Source organism: Saccostrea echinata, unplaced genomic scaffold (genome assembly GCF_033153115.1).
Source record: "Saccostrea echinata isolate AGI-Se365-2 ecotype Australia unplaced genomic scaffold, CSIRO_AGI_Sech_v1 ptg000037l, whole genome shotgun sequence".
In the NCBI taxonomy this organism is placed as follows: Eukaryota; Metazoa; Mollusca; class Bivalvia; order Ostreida; family Ostreidae; genus Saccostrea; species Saccostrea echinata.
The window spans coordinates 1,850,951-1,868,904 of record NW_026889786.1 but is presented as its reverse complement, the minus strand read 5'-3'; the positions used below and the strand labels follow the sequence as shown (position 1 = coordinate 1,868,904).

The window sequence follows — 17,954 nt, the reverse complement described above, 5'->3', positions numbered from 1 at the left end:
GAAGTTAAAATCCATTTCCAAAACGTGAAAAACACTTATTTTGCCGTGGTGATGGTGGGGTTCACGTTTTCTAGGGGGGTTCAAAGTAATTTTTTACTTGCTTCAGTATATACTTCTAGTAACTCTGCAAATTCCGGGGGGGGGGGGGGGCGGACCCCCCATTCCCCCTCTAGATCCGCGCATGATATTATCGTTTTCATCAAGAGGGACACATTGCCTTTGAATGTAGTGTATGCGATCATCAACGACCCGTCCGATTAAACTTCAACAGGCCAATCTGGGATCAAGGATCTGGCCATGCCAAAAACAGATCCACATCAAAAGAATTAGTAGGAGACGCAAATGAAGTGACAGTGGCATTCAATGTTACAAGTATAGCTTTACTGGATACAGGTGCAACTGTCTCTACAAATAGCGCAGATTTTTTACTTTGTATTTCAGGTTACATGCCAGGTTCCCTGAAAAAAAAAATTGTATGTGTGTTGTTGTTTTTTTCCTTCACGTATTTGTAGTGCACTTTTGTGATAAAAAAAAAATCGCGTCGCCTAGAAATCTGAAAATATGATATATATTTTCCTACGATCTTTGAATTTTCATTTTACTCGATTTTTTTTCCTTCTGCTCAAGCGTGTACACGTATAAATCCAGAATACAGTTTTCATGCAATCGGTGTGCCATAGTTATATAGAGGAATATAAACCGAAAGTTCCGCTGAGAATTTATGTATCAGTCTTTTAAATGGCTTACTCAAAAAAAGAAACACTTGTTGCTAACCCTGAGAGTGATAAATGCCACTGTCCAATATGTCTAGAAAAGGTAAGAAATCCGAAATATTTGCCGTGCTATCACACATTTTGTGAGCCGTGTATTCAGACTTACATTTCAAGTACGGCAGCACATAAGGAAAATGAAACATTAAAATCGATCGAATGTCCAGTGTGTCGTAGATGTATCGACGCTCCTAGGTGTGACATTTCAAATGAAGAGTGGGCATCTGAATTACCACAGAATAAACTTATTCTGACTATGTCTGTAGATCCTAAGCAAGATGAAAATAAATACTGTATGATTTGCAAACGACAAGAGAAAACTGTACCTGCAAAGCACTGGTGCAAAGCATGTATGGAAGCTATTTGCGAAGATTGCAAATTATTACATAGAGCTGTGAAAAGTTTGCAGAACCATGAAATTTTAAATTTCTCCAACATTAAGGAGGTGAGCAGTGGAGTGGAGGTAGAAGAGGTCTGTCTGTTGCACCAAGGGAAGATACTTGATGTGTTTTGCCACGACCATCAGAAGCTGTGTTGTAGTATATGCCATGTCAAACAGCATAAAATTTGCAAGAATGTGGACACAGTTGAAGATATAGCTCTGGAGATTGACCGAGATAGTGTTCAAAACATTGCTTTAAAATATATTGATTTGGAGAAAAGTCTTGAAGAAATTCTTTTAGAAAACTTAAATAAAGTAGCTAAACTCAATACTAGGAAGCAGGAAATCTGTATGAACACTGAAGAGAAAGTTCAAGAAATCAAGTCATTATTGGACAATGCACATGCAATGTGGCAAAAACGATTTGAGCAGAATCATGCAGATTCTATTGGAAATATTGAATTAGCTTCTGATGAGCTGAAACGGTTTTCCACTACAGTACATGAAGCAAGAACCATGTTACAATCAGTGTTAAAGAGTGGGTCTTCAAAACAATTGTTTATTACAAACTGTAAATTGCAAAATCAGGTTTCTGATCACATCACTCGTTTAAAGTCTTTGGATATTTGGAATTTCTCTGAAGATTACAAGCAGCACAACTCGGACTTTCTTAGTCAAATTTCCAACGCAAAAGAGTTTGAAGACGTAGAATTGTCTAAACTACAATCTTGGGCATTGGAGAGAATTTTATGGAGTGCGCAAATCTTCATCGATAAGGATAATGTTCTGCAAAAAAGAAAAACCATGTCTCAAAAAGGAATGGATGAAAATTGACTTAAAAAAAATATCCCAGATTGACAATTTGTCAAAAGTAGTTTATTATGGTTTGTTTATACATGACACAAGGATTATATTATCTTTGGAAAAGCAACCTTCGCTGAAGATTTACGATATCAGTAAGGCCACAGGAGAATGTGTTCACACTGAGATGTGTCAGGACAGACCGTACGGCATGTGTCATTCCGGTTCGTGTTTGAATGAATTGTATGTTTCTTTTAAAAACTTTATCAATCATTATCGAATTAATGATCGAGAAACCTTTACATTCACAAAACTTAGAACCATTCGTTTGAAAGAGCCCATGTTGGGGATTTCTCGTGGACCCACAGCAGTGTTTGCGGCCAATAGATCCAAGAGAATGATTTGTTCTTCTGACTTTTGCGTCATCCATAGTTCAGCATATAAACCTAGTGGAGATGTACCCTTTGTATCCTCGTCATTGATATCAGATCGGCATTGCTTTATAAAAGATGGGAAGGTAACGGTTGTGGATCAAAATAACAAGGAGATATTTATGAGTCCAGAGAATCCAAGTTTTAGAGGACTTGCCTTTGACTTACATGATAATATGTTGGTCTGTAATAGAACATCTAACCTTAGACAGTTTAAAAATGGTTTCGGCGAAAGTAGAGACATTAAGTTGGCAGATATGGCCGATACTTACAACATTATACTTCATCCATCAGGAGAGAAGGTATTGGTGTTGGATTTAAATAAACATTGTTCCATTTACCAAGTATCTTAGAACTCACTGATACTTATATAGTTCAAAACACACCATGTAGTAAATTGGAATGCATATCAACAAAGACAAATAACATAAGGTAAAACATTCCACACAAAATCTAACGAAAACATGTGGAAATATTGGAATATACATGTATTTGATATTTTACATTAGATTTATTAATAGTATTGCACAGTGTGATTATTGCTTTATTTATGAATGCGTTGAATCAGGACTATCATGAAATTTATATCATATCCAGTGAATTTTCCCTCCCCACTGCCCAAGCATACATGAGTTATTAAATATTCAATTAAAAACCTTAAATATAAAGATATCAATAAGATTAAACAAAATATATATCATGATGGCGAGAGTCTACTATCCATTCGCCCGTCTCCCTAATGTATATATGTATATATTTCAGTCCTCAGATAATTACATGGACGTTTGATTATTCTATTAAAATATACACAAAAAATTAAATTTCCATTTATACGAACAAGTACTCGTAATGATATTGTAAACTGTGAAACATTTATCTAATAAAGTGATAAAATCTCTGATATTTTATACAGTTATTCATTATTTCTTAATCTGAGTGGATGATACATAACTTTTCCTAACCAAACCAAACAATGGGTCTTGTTAAAGGTTAAATGACGTTTATTGTTATTTTGAAATTCAATGATCAGTTACATGTACATTTGTAAAATTACAGGAGGCAAATGAAACTATTTGGGCGCATCTGATGCGGCGTTCGGATTTTCTTTGTGTATATTTATGTCCCGCCATGAATATAACGGGAAATATTCTGTTTGTCATTTTCATCTTCTATCCTTCCATCTGAACATTCGTCACACACTTTGAACTGTGTCCAGTTTAAAGGGAACTGTTCAAGATATTTTAACCAAATTCATAAACTGATATATATTGATGAGAGTCTGAGAGATATTCAAGTGTGTCATAATTTTCTGACATTGACTTTCCTTGTGACTTTGACCTCAATGTCCTTTTAGCTCACCTAAGCCGAAGGCTCAAGTGAGCTTTTCTGATCGAAATTTGTCCGTTCTCTTTCCTTGTCGTCGTGAACTTTTCACAATTTCATCTTCTTCTCGAGAACTTGGCAATTTCAACCAAACATGGCACACAGCATCCTTGGGTAAAGGGAATTCAAATTTGTTCAAGAGGAAATAATTACGAATTAGTGAAAATTTACTGGCATCTTTTAAAATTCTTCTCAAAAACCACTGGGCCAGAAAGTATGAAACTTACTTGAAAGCTTCAAAACATAGTGAAGATTCAAGTTTGTTCAAATCATGACCCACGGAAGAGGGATGAGGAAAAACAGGGGATTAGCTATACACGTACAAAGGAATATATAGGAAAACAGCTTTCTTCTGAAGAAGCAAAGCCATGAACAGCCATATTAATAAGCATCCTCAGGTAATGTAGATTCAGTTTTGTTCAAATCATGACTCCCGGGGCTAGGTTGGTCACATTATAGTGTAGGCGATCAAAGTTTTAGGTAGGAATATAGGGGGAAATCTTCTCAAGAACAGCAAAGCCATGATTAGTCATATTTATATGGATGCATCCTCAGGTAGTGTAGGTTCAAATTTGTTCAAATCATAACCCCTGGGGTTAGGGTGGGTCACAATCGACAATCAAATTTTAACATAGGAATTCATAAGAAAAAAATTTAAAAATCTTCTCGAGTACAGCAAAGCTATCATGATTATTCATATGGATGTACGTGGTATAGATTCAAGTTTAGGATCAGAATTACACGGTTGTAGGGTGGGATCACAACAGGGGATCGAAGTTATACATGTATAGTAATATATTTAGGAAAGAATCTTTACCTTGAACTTCACTGTTGAAAATTTTTTTAATCAAACTTCATATACTAGTGTTGGGAATCTTTCAAGTCCACAGTGTAGCAATATGTCTCTTTTGATTCAGTGCTACCTTATGTAAATAAGCAGTTAGGTCTTCATTACATTGGCACCAAACTTTACTTATCCCTTTGAAAGTTTTAAATGATCCATTTGAAAAGGTTAAGAAAAGTCCATGTTTGGATTCCTGACAACAGAATACAGGCTTGGATGTGTGATTATGGATATTGCAAATCAAAGGCTTTTTTAAACCGACATGTTTTACGGAAGAGAATACTGCTCTGACAACCCGTTTGTTCCCTAAACTTCAACATGCCAACAAAGGAATTGTTGCAATAAATATCAGTAAATTCTTAATCACAAAAGGGTCCAGTCTTGTATTTCACCATATTTCAAGAAGAAGTCCACACCTTGTACACATTCTTTGTTTGTTTCTTACAAATATCCATCGACTATTGCTTCCAAACTTTTTAATTACAAAAAACCTCTACAGCGCCTAGAAATCGAACACCTGAAACATAGTCCTCGTATGGGTTCATGTTCCTCTTCACCCTACAACTATAGTCCTGCTGGACATGTCATTACTGGTAACTTTATATAGTTAATAATGAGGACCTTAAATTACTTATTTTTAGGGATGTCAATTTTGTCAATAATTCATATTCGAATATTCAATGAAAGTATTCGAATATATTCGAATATTCGATAAAATAAATAAAATCTGTTTTATTTTAAATATGCATCATCCTACTCTCGTAGGTATACTTATATAGGAAGTAAAATTGTATGAAGACTTTTGTAGGTGTACAATAAGAAATTCCATTTGATATTTGTCAATGGTTGAAATAAATAATTGATTTAAATGTAGAAAAGTATAATTTTAACAAATGAAACGTGTATTTATAGCAGCCCCATCTGAGGAACCTGTCATCTCACAAAAGGCAAGACAGGAGTAACGGTATACTGTTCATATTTCAATACGTGTAAAAAATTACAATTATCTGCCTGATAAGAGATATGATTATAATCTTTGATACAATGTAAAAAAAAAATTTCCATAGACAATTTTCCTAGGTAATTAAATGTTTTCCCGATAATGGATATAAATTATGTACAACCCAAGATAATCAAGTAATTTACACATTTATTCTGAAATTAAGCCCTTTACAATATTAATTACAGATTAATTCTCTCGGACATTCATTCAATGATCAATTAATTTTATTTTGATAAATATACTCTTCACGCCTTTTAGATATTCTTAGATTTCATTTGTTGTCCTCGATTCTAGATCCGATCGTATCTATAACTAATAAAAGCTACGAAAGTACGTTTTGTATTATACATAAAACATTATTGTACAATTCTTTACAACACCTTACTCAAAACAAAATACATGTAATTCAGAAGATTTATAAGATAAGAAAGTAGTGAAAGAAATCAGTCGATCGAAATTGATCGCTAGTAAATTAACAGGAATAATTTCAGCACTGTTCTAATCAAAATTTATTAATCACAGTACTTCTTTTTATGAAATCTGAAAAACACCGAATATTCGAATCTTAAATTCATATTCGAATATCAACTCATCGAATGAATATTCGAATGTTCGAATATTCGTTGCCATCCCTACTTATTTTACTAGGGCCAAAATTTAGGGAATCCCGATCTTTCAACTGGCGTCATAATTTCATAAATATTATGAATTCTGTGGAAGATTACACCAGATGATGGAGCAAACATGAAAAAGAAACCTTGAAACTCTGTCAGAATGGATTAAAAGTATCAGATGGATGTTGAAATCTCGCATTAAGCGCTTATGAGCAATTTGAAAACCATATATCCATCAGTCTTCAATAATTCAGAATTGAAAAAGAGAATTAGAAGATAGATTACACGATTAATATGTACTGGTCCCAGCTGACAAAGCAGGTAACAACTTGTATTTGTTTGTAAGGAACATGGATTTAATTCTGCAAGCGGTAATCCAACTTATAGTTCCCTTTCCAAGTAGGAAATTCTTCCAAATCATATGTCAATTTCAAATATTTTTAATATTCCCAGCAATCAAATTGAATTTGAATTACCATACCTTTACGGGATTCCTAGATATATATATATATATATATATATATATATATATATATATATATATATATATATATATATATATATATATATATATATATATATATATATATATATATATATATATATATATCCAAAGAACTTTTAAAAAAATTGAAATCACAAAATTTTAATGAAATCAATAACATCAAAACTTAAGACTTTTCAACATTTTATACAACCATTCCCCACGAAAAATTAAAGTCCAGGCTTTTTGACAGCATAGACAGCTTTTCCGATAAAAATAGAACTTGTAAATTAACTTACCTTCTCATTGGTCATCTGCAAAATTTTGTTTAAAAACATTCTAATTGTACACACAAGTACTCCGAAGTTGATATTTAAAAGATGTTTGAATTTCTGTTTGACAATATCTATGTAGTTGTTGGAGATCAAGTCTTCAAAGAATCTGTAGGAATTGTCATGGGTACTAATTGTGCTCCATTATTAGCAGACCTTTTTTTGTATTCATTTGAAAAAGAATTTACTCAAAACTTCTACATGAAAAGAAGTCTCTTGCTGTGGCCTTCAGTTCAGCATTAAGGTATGTCGACGACGTTTTATCAATAAACAATCATCCCTACGTTGATTCGATATATCCTTTGAACTCGAAATAAAAGATATCATAGAGTTTGACACATCTGCTTCATATTTGGATATTTTACTAACAAATGACGTTAATGGTAACCTAACAACAAAACTTTATGATAAACGTGATGACTTCAATTTTTCTATCGTCAACTTCTCTTATTTATGTAGCAATATATACCATATATACAATATATATAGGATTTATGTATCCCAGTTGATTCGATACGCAAGAGCATGCTCTACGTACGAACAATTTCTAAAATGAGGTAGCTAATGACAAATAATTTGATGAAACAAGAATATCAATCTCGTTTAAATTCAACATTTCGAAAATTCTGTGGTGGATACTGTAACGTAGAATATTGACCCGGGTTGAAAATTGACCAGGGGTTCATTTTTCAATGTTGAATATTGAGACGGGGGTGCTTTTTCTCCGTTGAATATTGAGACCAAAAGTTGTGGAATTTATACACGGGGTCATTTTTCAACATCTTGTTAATTTATTTTTCGGCACTTATGATAATTATAAACGCGTTGAAAATTGACCCTGTTGAATATTGACCCCCGACTACAGCGTTTTGCCCTGTGTTCGATCTGGAAGTTGTTATACATGATTTAAATGTACGTGTAACTACTAATATATTTATAAATTTCATAATTTGAATTTCTTCTAGCATAATAATAAGATCGGACTGAAAATCATCCCGAAAATACAGTTGTTGTTCAATACACCTTATATATCTTATTTTCATTGTTGTCTTTGTTTGTATGTTGTTTAACGTCCCTCTCGAGAATTTTTCACTCATATGGAGACGCCACCACTTGCCAGTGGAGAGCTGCAAATTTTGTCCTATACTCTGCACTTACGGCCTTTGAGCAGTGAGGGATCTTTTTCGTGCCAGCACCTACTGCGACACGGGACCTCGGTTTATACGGTCTCATCCGAAGGACCGGTCTCCACGTCCCACAGTGGGATTCGAACCCGCGACGTAAGGATCAACTCCTTACTTCGCGACTATAGAGCAGACGCGGGCGACTGTTGTCTTTGACATAAGTTATTAAAGAAGAACTACGCATTGTACTAGAATGACCATCTGCAACTAAAGGACCCTTTTAACCCCCCCCCCTCTTTCAGGTGTCTGTTATGATATACAACTCATCATTAACTGCCGCCTAGGATAAAAATGCATGAGTTTATTTTTTTTCTCCAAATCTGGGACAAGATGTGGTAGATTTTTTTTTCCTCTATCGATTATACAGCTGTATATACTGTCATGTTGAAAATTTTGAATTTACTGGATGGCAGTACATACAAAATTTTCAACATGACGTAGTTGTCATGTTGTAAATTTTGTGTTTACTGCCACCCGGAAAATTCAAAATTTACAACATGACAATACACATGTATATCGACAATAGAACAGCAAAATTGAACCAAAAAAAAAGTTTTACAATATTTACCTGTATGTGTTTGATACCTAAATTTTAATAAATTGATTGCGATTGAGATCTGTAAAACAGCAGAATTCATATCCATGCACAACTTTCCTACACTAATTAGCAATCTGCTAGAAGAACTTGTATTCATTTTTTTTTCCGGAAATCCAACTTATACTCAAAGGTTTACTCTATAAGGTTGGAATTCCTCAAAATCACGCTTCAGTCTTCAAATGGTCTTTACATTTCAGTCAACGAAAGAGAATTGGATTTATTCTATCTATGCTGGATAGCAGTAAATATTTTTGTGAGAAGTAAAGATAGGGGATTGGTAGAGAATCATCTTTGCTAGCCAAGGGCTTCTGATACGCTACTCTCCTCATAAGCCCTTGGCATACAGTGTTAACAAAAGTTGGGATGTGATTGGAGTTGATCGACATCGTTCGACCAATCAGCAATTGTTTTTTTTTGTAAATGACGATATTTGCGTTCGGGATATATCTTGACTCTTTAATATCGGTAATGTAAAACGCAAGTAAACAATGATCCGTAGGATAACATGCCATTCTATGAATAGCAATATGGTGCCATCCAATTTCTAAAGCAACGTGCAAAATAGAATCTATACTGAAGATGTAGATTTGCATTTTTACATGTTTAAATAACAAATTAACATAACTCAATACCTTCTTGTTAATTATTCTTTAAAAACAATTTTTTTTAAATACGCTTTTTATTTCTGTCGATGACGCAATCTGTGCGTACCTGGTAAGAATCATGATCACGTGACAAAAACAATCCCGTCCTTTGTCAGCACCGTATGCCAAGGGTTTATGAGAAGAGTAGCGTATAAGAAACCCTTGGCTAGCGAAGATGGAAGAGAATTTGCTGGAACCTGCATGTGTCTTTGTTTGTAAGGAATTACTGCTGTGAAGGAGAAACTTAAGACGCACTATATGCTTCAACCTATTCATAAACTTGTGTAAATCATATAAATTATGGATTTTAAAATCTCTGACGAACTCTTACATTTTTGAAACATTTAAAATCACATTTTTCAAAGTCAATAGCATAAAAATGCATGATTTTACACCACTTTATACAACCATTCCTTACGATAAATAAAAATTAGGTGTTTTGATATCATAGAACACCTTCTTAAAGAAAAATGGAAATTGGGAATTTTCCTGTCTCTTAACTAGCCATTATAAAATTAATTTGTTTAAAAAATCTGCTTCTACAAACAAGTACTCTGAGATGATTTTTAGAAATATGCCATAGTTCCTCTTTCACAAGATCTATGTACATGTAGTCTTTGGAGACCAAGTCTTGCAACAGGCTGTTGGAATTTTGATGGGACATAATATCCTCCTTTATTAGCAGACCTGTATGTTTTTATAATCCTAAGAAGCAAACAATTCGAATACTTCTACATGAGAACAAGAAAAATCCTGCTGTGGGCTTTCACAGGGATATATCGACGACGTTTTATCAATTTACAATAATTACTTTCATTCATATGTTGACTCGATATATCCCAGTGAATTCGAAATAAAAGACACCACAGAGTCCACAATATCTGTTTCATATTTGGGTGCTTTACCGAGACTATAATGGCCAACTAACAACTAAACTGCATTAAGAGATGACTTCAACTTTTCCATGAAAATTGAGGACAACGAACAGTAATCATGTTGAAGGGTTTAATTAAACAATACAAATTGTCAGCAAACTATTACAACATCAGAGGTGGGATCAGATGCCATGGAGGAGTAAGCTTTCCCTGTCGAGAGATCACACCCGACACGTGTCCTTTGTCATGATCGTGTAAATAGGGTAAATACGCAGTCAATTCAGTATGAAAAAATGACCCATCAATTTGTATGAAAGACGTTAGTCAACCAACCTAACGACAGATTGTTTTTGTAAACAAAGTCATTGAATCGATCATAGAATTTGCAAAATGTTGACTGTACATGAGATCATTGATACCCTTATATCATCAACTTTATTTGTTCGTACATATAACATGCTCTTGTGGATCGAATCACCAGGGAGACACGAACCCGATAAAAGTAAGTTTGTGGATTACAATGAGAACATTTGCTTGCTTCATTCTTATTAAAGAAGCAGTTGTCTATGATGTCAAATAGTCTGGGTTTTTTTTTTATTTATCACGGGGACTGGTTGTATGTATAAAGTGTTGAAAAATCAGCATTTCTTATTTATTTACTATTATTTCACTATCACCTGCTTATAATGTTTATGTATCAAAACGTATTCAATACGCAACAGCATGCAATCTTTCATTGGATTATATTATTGCTTACATTTTTTCATACCCATTATTAGACCATTGTTTAGTACTAATACTCCGTCTACCTGTTAAATACATAGAGCTCATGGCGGGTGTGATCGATCGACAGGAAATGCTTACTACTCTTAGGCATCTGATTCAATCTCTGAAGTTTCCAGAGGTCCGTGTTTTTATGTCCTGTTTACAAATTTGTATAAATTATAATTGTTTTTGAGAATTTTGAGGTCATTCACTGTTTGTTATTTCCACTTTTTTTCATTTTGGTTGAAAATTACGTATACCGGTATATTTTGTAAAGAAAATTCAGTCGGTTGATCTAACCCGTGTCTCATCTTATAAACTATCGTGGAAAGGGCTACTTCTTTTTCAATTATTTTATTTCATAGAAAAAGATTACCAAATTTCATATCTATAGTATTTTAACTAGACCATATGTTCTTGTCATTTCTGATTTCATTTCATATGTTTTGGTAGTCGTAGGACATCATTTTTTGTATAATGAATTAATGAAAAGTAAACGAGAAAGGGTTGAAATTATTGAATAACGATACCAAAAAAAAAGAAAAGAAAAGAATTAGGGGTAATGTTTTTTAACTGTGGGGTGCATTAGATATGGAGAGTCTTAATAATATACAAGGGTTAAAGCTGTTGTGTAAAAATAATAAAAATAGCTCTCAATTTTCAAGCTGGATATAGTATCCACTAAGTACGAATCTGATTATATTTCCCCTTTTTGTTAAGTTTTGTAGATTGTCCCTTCACCGGTATATAAAAATGCTAATATTGTCTATGGTGGATATACATGTATGCTAACGTTCGCTATATATAAGTAAAAAATAGTACAATATTGATTGCATCTTAAAGCTTTCTTTGTGCAGATTAGAAATGAAACAAAACAATAAGATTTTTGCCAAGGATCTTTAGAAAATTCGAGGCCTTCCTTTCTAAAGTGCTACATGTTTAGTATAAATTGACCATTTCGAATTGAACATACATCAGTATTCATGTTAATCTCAAGAATGAAAATATATTCAGTGAACAGCTCAGTAGAAAGAAAAGTCAGTTTTAGTTGTTTTTATGGGGGGGGGGGGGGGGGAGAGACTGAACAAAAGATCATTGATAAGCAAAAACACCAAAGAAAGTTCTACAGAATGGCGTTCTTAAGCTTTGTTTCCTATTCGCATGTATTAAAGGAAACAGTCACCCCGTGCCCCCCCCCCCTCTCTCTCTCAACTGGTTCCTACGGACATGGTGAAATTTAAATATATACATATGTTATATGATACATGAGTAATTTTTTAATCAATTAATCATAATTGTAAGCGTCAAATTAATTTATATGTGTTTTATGCTGTTGAATTTTGATCCGGTTTTATGATCAAAATCAACGATCCGGCTCAATTTTCAACAGGCTAGGGTTTGAATTCAACGCTGGTGGTCTCAATATTCAACGTTGAGAAAAGACCCCCAGGGTCAGTTTTCAACACGGGTCAAAATTCAACGTTACACCGGATCCACGTGGTATGATAATTTTCTCCTGATATTGTAATTTGATTGGCTAAAATGGGCTAATGAAATATGACCTAATGAGTCATTTAGCACAAAGTATTACATTTTTAAACACATTTTCTATAAACGTTATATATTTGTGTACATTTTAACTCAACGAAACGAACAAACATCTGTTATAATGGGAAGAAGGCCCAGAAACCATAAAAAAAATCACGTTGTGTGAATGCGCTGGTTTATTGTAAAACCCAATTTGGGCATGATTCAGCAGGAGCAAATTGGTATGTGTTACCTATCCAAGAAGAAGAGGAGTCAATAAATTTTAATTCGATCTTGGCATGGACCTTTTAATTTTTTTAAACAAACAATCAAGTCATTTGTCACTTTTATCTTATTTAATGAATTTAAGATAAAGCTCAGTTTGGATTTTGTTGCACAGCTGTTGCATCGAAAGTGAAAGCGTTTTGCTGCCATTTGAAAATAGTTTTGCTATGTTGTGCGTGCGAGATACTAAGAGGTGCGTGCGAGATACCAAGAGGTACGAACGAAATATAATAATTCTTATGTACGATATAATAAGTAAATTTTACGATAGTATGTCGTATATAGGTACGATATAATAGGTCGTATTTACTAGATAGTCGTAGGTACGATATCATAAGTCGCACTAACGTCATTAACATTACAAGTCGTAAATTACGAGATAATAAGTCGTGCAGAAGACACACAGTAAGTCGTACGTACGACATAATAAGTCGAAATAACGAGATAATATGTCGTAATAACGTTATAATGAGAAATTGAGTCGTAATAACGAGATACTAAGCCGTTATAACGATAAATACTAAGTCTAAGTCGTAATAATGAAATAAGAAGTTGTTATTTTTCTTTCTACGAAGACCTGTTGCCATTTTACGCAGTAGCCAAATTAAATACTTTTGGAATATGATCAATTGATGGAGTCCTACACCGGCTGTGTAAATGTGCAAGAAAGTTTCCTTCAATTCTTCAGAAGGGGGGGGGGGGTCGGGGCCAAAAACGACGTTTTTCCCTACAAAGCCATGTTCCCAAAACTTCTCTTACAATTAATTACCTAAATCATATTTTGAAATATGATTAGCGGTGTTCTGTAAATGTTCAATAAGTTTATCAGTTTATGAATTTTCATTTTCAACGTGGGAACGTTGGTTAAATGTTCTGCCCATAATTTGTTTCAAAGTTGATTTATAATTTATATATCAAGGTATTTATTCTATATTGCATTACTTTTCCCTTTTCTTTATTTCAAGGGTCTGGAATTATCCTTGCTACGCATTTTGTTGTGCTTTTATTTTTTGTGCAAAACTTGGTTGTTTCTAGGGTTGGGATCGACATACAGAATGTCTTATTCCTGGCGCATGCGTACGGTCGAAGGAAGTACAGAAATGTCGTAGAGATATTGTTGTTAATGTTTTGAAGTGATTAAAAACAAGAATACTTAAATGCAAATATCTGGAATTGTACCTCAGAAGAATTTTCAATTCATTTGTAAGTGGTGTATAAGTAAATGAAATGTTTTAAAGGAAACGAAACCCTTTCATTCAGGTGTAGTGAAGCGAATGAAGGTAATTGGTAAACTTGTTGACAACTACAAGTGCTGTCTCTTTAAAATGAATTCATAATTGATTATCATACCCTCTATAGGTGGTTGGTTTGCATTTTTTTTGTATTGCTTTTAGAAATAAAGCAAGATGTGTGATTGTTTTCCTTTAACTACTTATTTTACGAAATCTAAATTTTAAGGATATCGGATCCTCAGCCAGGAAGGATAACTCTTAAATTTATTATTTTATTTAAAGGGTTTTTATCACGTATCTAAATTTCTTAAAAATGAAACACTATTATATTCTTGAAACATATAATTATCGTTTAATTATGAAATAATGTTGAAAACGGCCATAATTAGAAGATAAAACGCCCGTAATATAGGGTCCTCGAAGTAAAAATCTTCACTAATTAGATAGGGGTCACATGGTACTGAAACGTCATAGGTGTCAATGGTCAATAGAACTAGTAAAGCTTATCGTAAGAAAAAATATATGGAATAGATTTTTACGCTAAATAAATAGAATACACAGTATGGCCGGTTAAAATTTTGACATAGACTATATTCCTTTGGTTATGGACGGTCAATCTTTTAGGTATGAACGTCTAGCAGAGAGAAATAACCCGAAAATATGCTGACAATTGGAGAGAGGTCACCGAAGACGAAGCTGTTGACAACTCGGGACTTCAACTAAATAGAACGAATTACTAAAGTTTAACTTCGTAAACATTTATAAATATGGGAATTTTAAATTCTCCTTCATTATTATTTTAATTAATTATAGATGAATAAATCCTGTATATCTTCTATCTGTTCTAGCAGTGAATATCATGTACTAGAAATGACACTTCTTCAATGGCGCCGTACGCCATTACGAAGCTCACAACATTCCTACTAGATTCTGTGTGACTTTTAAAAGATGCATGTTTGTCATTTATTATTTTTTTAAAAAGTATCTTTCCTTAAAATATTTTATAGGACAGAAAAAAAATTGTGATCGATCGGGCATAAATGATTGTTCTGAATGGATATAACCGCCATCGCATTTGCAGAGAAAGGCCCCCCTTTCATCTCTCGACCAAGTCCAGAAAATGTAGGGAAAAATTCTTCCTAAAACCTTTCTTGTGCATATTTGTGCACCATAAAGCCATAAATTATACCTTACAAGTTGTCAATTATTCAATTATCACTTAATTATTTTCTAACAGGTTTAATAGACACAACAGATGAGCCCTTTTGTATACACAATAAGTACTTCGCTTGACCAGGATTGACACCTATGACGTCAGAGCAATGGCGCGTAACATCGGCGATCAAAATATGCATATTTAGAAATTCAAACTTTGAATCGCTGAAACATCAAAAATATTAATTTTCTAGTAAAGATTTTTTAAATATATGATTTTAATAGCATGTAAACTTTGTCATATAAAAAAAATTGAAACGTGATAAAAACCCTTTAAAAAGTCTCAAAATGAAGGTTGCAATTGATATCTTTTCGTGCAACAATTTTCATTTTTTGCATCTCAATATGATTCAAGGTTCTTTGAAGTCTTAGTAATGGTTTTGTAAAAAGTTGACATCTGTACCCCATAAAAGAAAAGAATAAATTCATTTTTAGAGAAATCAAATTTCCTTTAATCAGGTACCACCTTTAATCTAGCATTAGATATCAATGTTAGCATGATATGAAATTAGTTGAATGTTACCTGGCCAGGTTGCTGTGTGTGTTCAAGCGAGAATTGATTTCCTGCCCTGAATTCACACCTTTGTGTGCATTATATAGACAAAGGGGTTAATCAGCATGTACCAAATAAACAGAGCAGCTAGTGCATATTGCCTCTGCTGGGCATATATATTTATTTTTGGTGAGGAAAAAAGGACATGGTGCTGAAAAAAAGGGCGTGGTGCCAAGTAAAAGGGGCATGGCGCCGAGCCATGCTAGTTTGCTTTATATTTAACACTATTACATGTATTGGCTGTACACAAAATGTCATATATTTTTTACCCCATTCATGAGATTTAGGTAGTTCAGCAAAATTCACAGGAAGTGAAAATTTGTCCTGTATTTAAATTGTTTACCAGAAACCTCCATTTTTCATTAATTTTCACTCTCACAACTCCGAAAATTTCATTGATGCATGATTAACTTTGCTTGGTTAATGCAAACAAAACATTGTGATCGAAGGTGTGAAACATTTTCAGCAATAATTACATTGTAAATAAAATATATCAAAGCTTCTTTAAGCTCTACTTAACCATAAGTATTGTCCATTCTAATACAGAGTAAGAGATGCTTTAGTATCATTGATAAAAATGGATATGACTGGATAAAGTCAGACTCTCACATGGTACACTATTCTAGAGACAGTCTTTTTACAAAATTCAACATAGACCATGAGGATTGCTGAAATTCTAAAAGCTGCAAAAGTTGCTAGCTGCAGAACTGTAGCTCTCTGGTTGAGAAAATTTGGACAGACAAACCAAAGAGCTACAGATCTAAACATTGTAAAATAAACTGTGATTTATACTGATGCTTTTTGTAAATTGGGTATTATTTCTTGTATTATATTTCTTGTATTATATGCATTCCCCCTCCAAAAGCATGGTATGACTATCCGTTAACTAACCACATATTTGGTTCATAATCTTGTTACTTTAGTTACCTTTCAATGGTTCTAAACAGCCCTATGTGGCTTTGGAATGTCAGTTTTAAAACTTGCAACAAACTCAGTCTTTGACATTCCAGGAATTCGTTGTCAGGGTTCTGGTATAATTGGAATTGGGCATGTGAAACTTGCATACACACAAGCCCAAGGGGCATGTCACTGTGAATCTGGAGACTTAAACATCATATTGTACTTTCCCTTTTGACTCAAATGATCAATTTTTACAACAAATGTTTCATTTCATTTGTGAGTAAATACATTGTGTTAAAAAAAAGTACCAACAACATTGAATATACTTGTTTAACTGAAAATACCATGAGGTCTGCATTTTCTTAACAACAAACATTTGTACTTGACTATGCTACTTATATATTCTCACAGAATACGTGTATCATATCTATCATTCTGTATGAAGGCAATCTTTAAAACATCCATGGTCTTAAGTTCATTTTTAATTGTGTCCAAATACATGTACAAGACAGTGGGTGAACTAGAAGCATAAAGGTCCACTATCATGTAAAGCATATGATTTAAAGTACTGAAAACTTCTCATTTGTCTTGTGGATGGGACTTGCTAATAAAGAATTCACATGTTGCAAAAAAAAAAAAAAAATACACTAGGCCTTAGACAAAACTGAAGAAAGGGCAACTTTATTCATGATAAAGTTGTTATGCTAATTAACTTCTAAATTGAGTAATTGAATGCATGCAAGCAGCTCGTATTAATATTACAGTAATAAGGATAAATTTGAGGACAATTTCTTTTACATTTATCAGAGGTATTCGTAAGTAATGCATATTTTCCCACATAACCTGTTTAATTTGAAATTTTAGTCTATGTATGAATAAATTTAGAATGATTGTAGTCAGATACTTTTCTCTCAATTGGGTTATCTGAGTTCTGTTAAACAAGACACCCTCCCCCCCCAAAATACTCAGAAGTTTGTTTTTATTAATAACACTGTGTACTGTAAATTGAATGTTTGTCTTTACAAAATGCTCCATTACTGAAAAGGTTTATGACAAAAAATTATGCAGAGCAGTACATATACAAGGAAATACCAAGTTAAGTGACCAGATTCAAAGTTAAGATAAAAATGAT

At 33.4% G+C, this 17,954-nt stretch overlaps 2 protein-coding genes across 2 annotated transcripts in view; one reads left to right on the top strand and one right to left on the bottom strand.

Moving 5' to 3' along the window:
- LOC133200175 (caspase activity and apoptosis inhibitor 1-like) overlaps window positions 1–17,954 on the bottom strand; it is a 327,434-nt gene that overhangs the window by 165,272 nt on the left and 144,208 nt on the right. The gene's annotated exons all lie outside the window — the stretch shown is intronic.
- On the top strand, window positions 735–1,986 carry LOC133200090 (RING finger protein 207-like). Its single transcript, XM_061335826.1, has one exon. The coding sequence runs from the start codon at window positions 739–741 to the stop codon at window positions 1,984–1,986; it is 1,248 nt and encodes a 415-aa protein (XP_061191810.1). The 5' UTR covers window positions 735–738.

Coding starts and splice junctions, on each gene's coding strand:
- LOC133200090 (XM_061335826.1), top strand. CDS start 739: ATGGCTTACTCAAAAAAAGAAACACTTGTTGCTAACCCTGAGAGTGAT.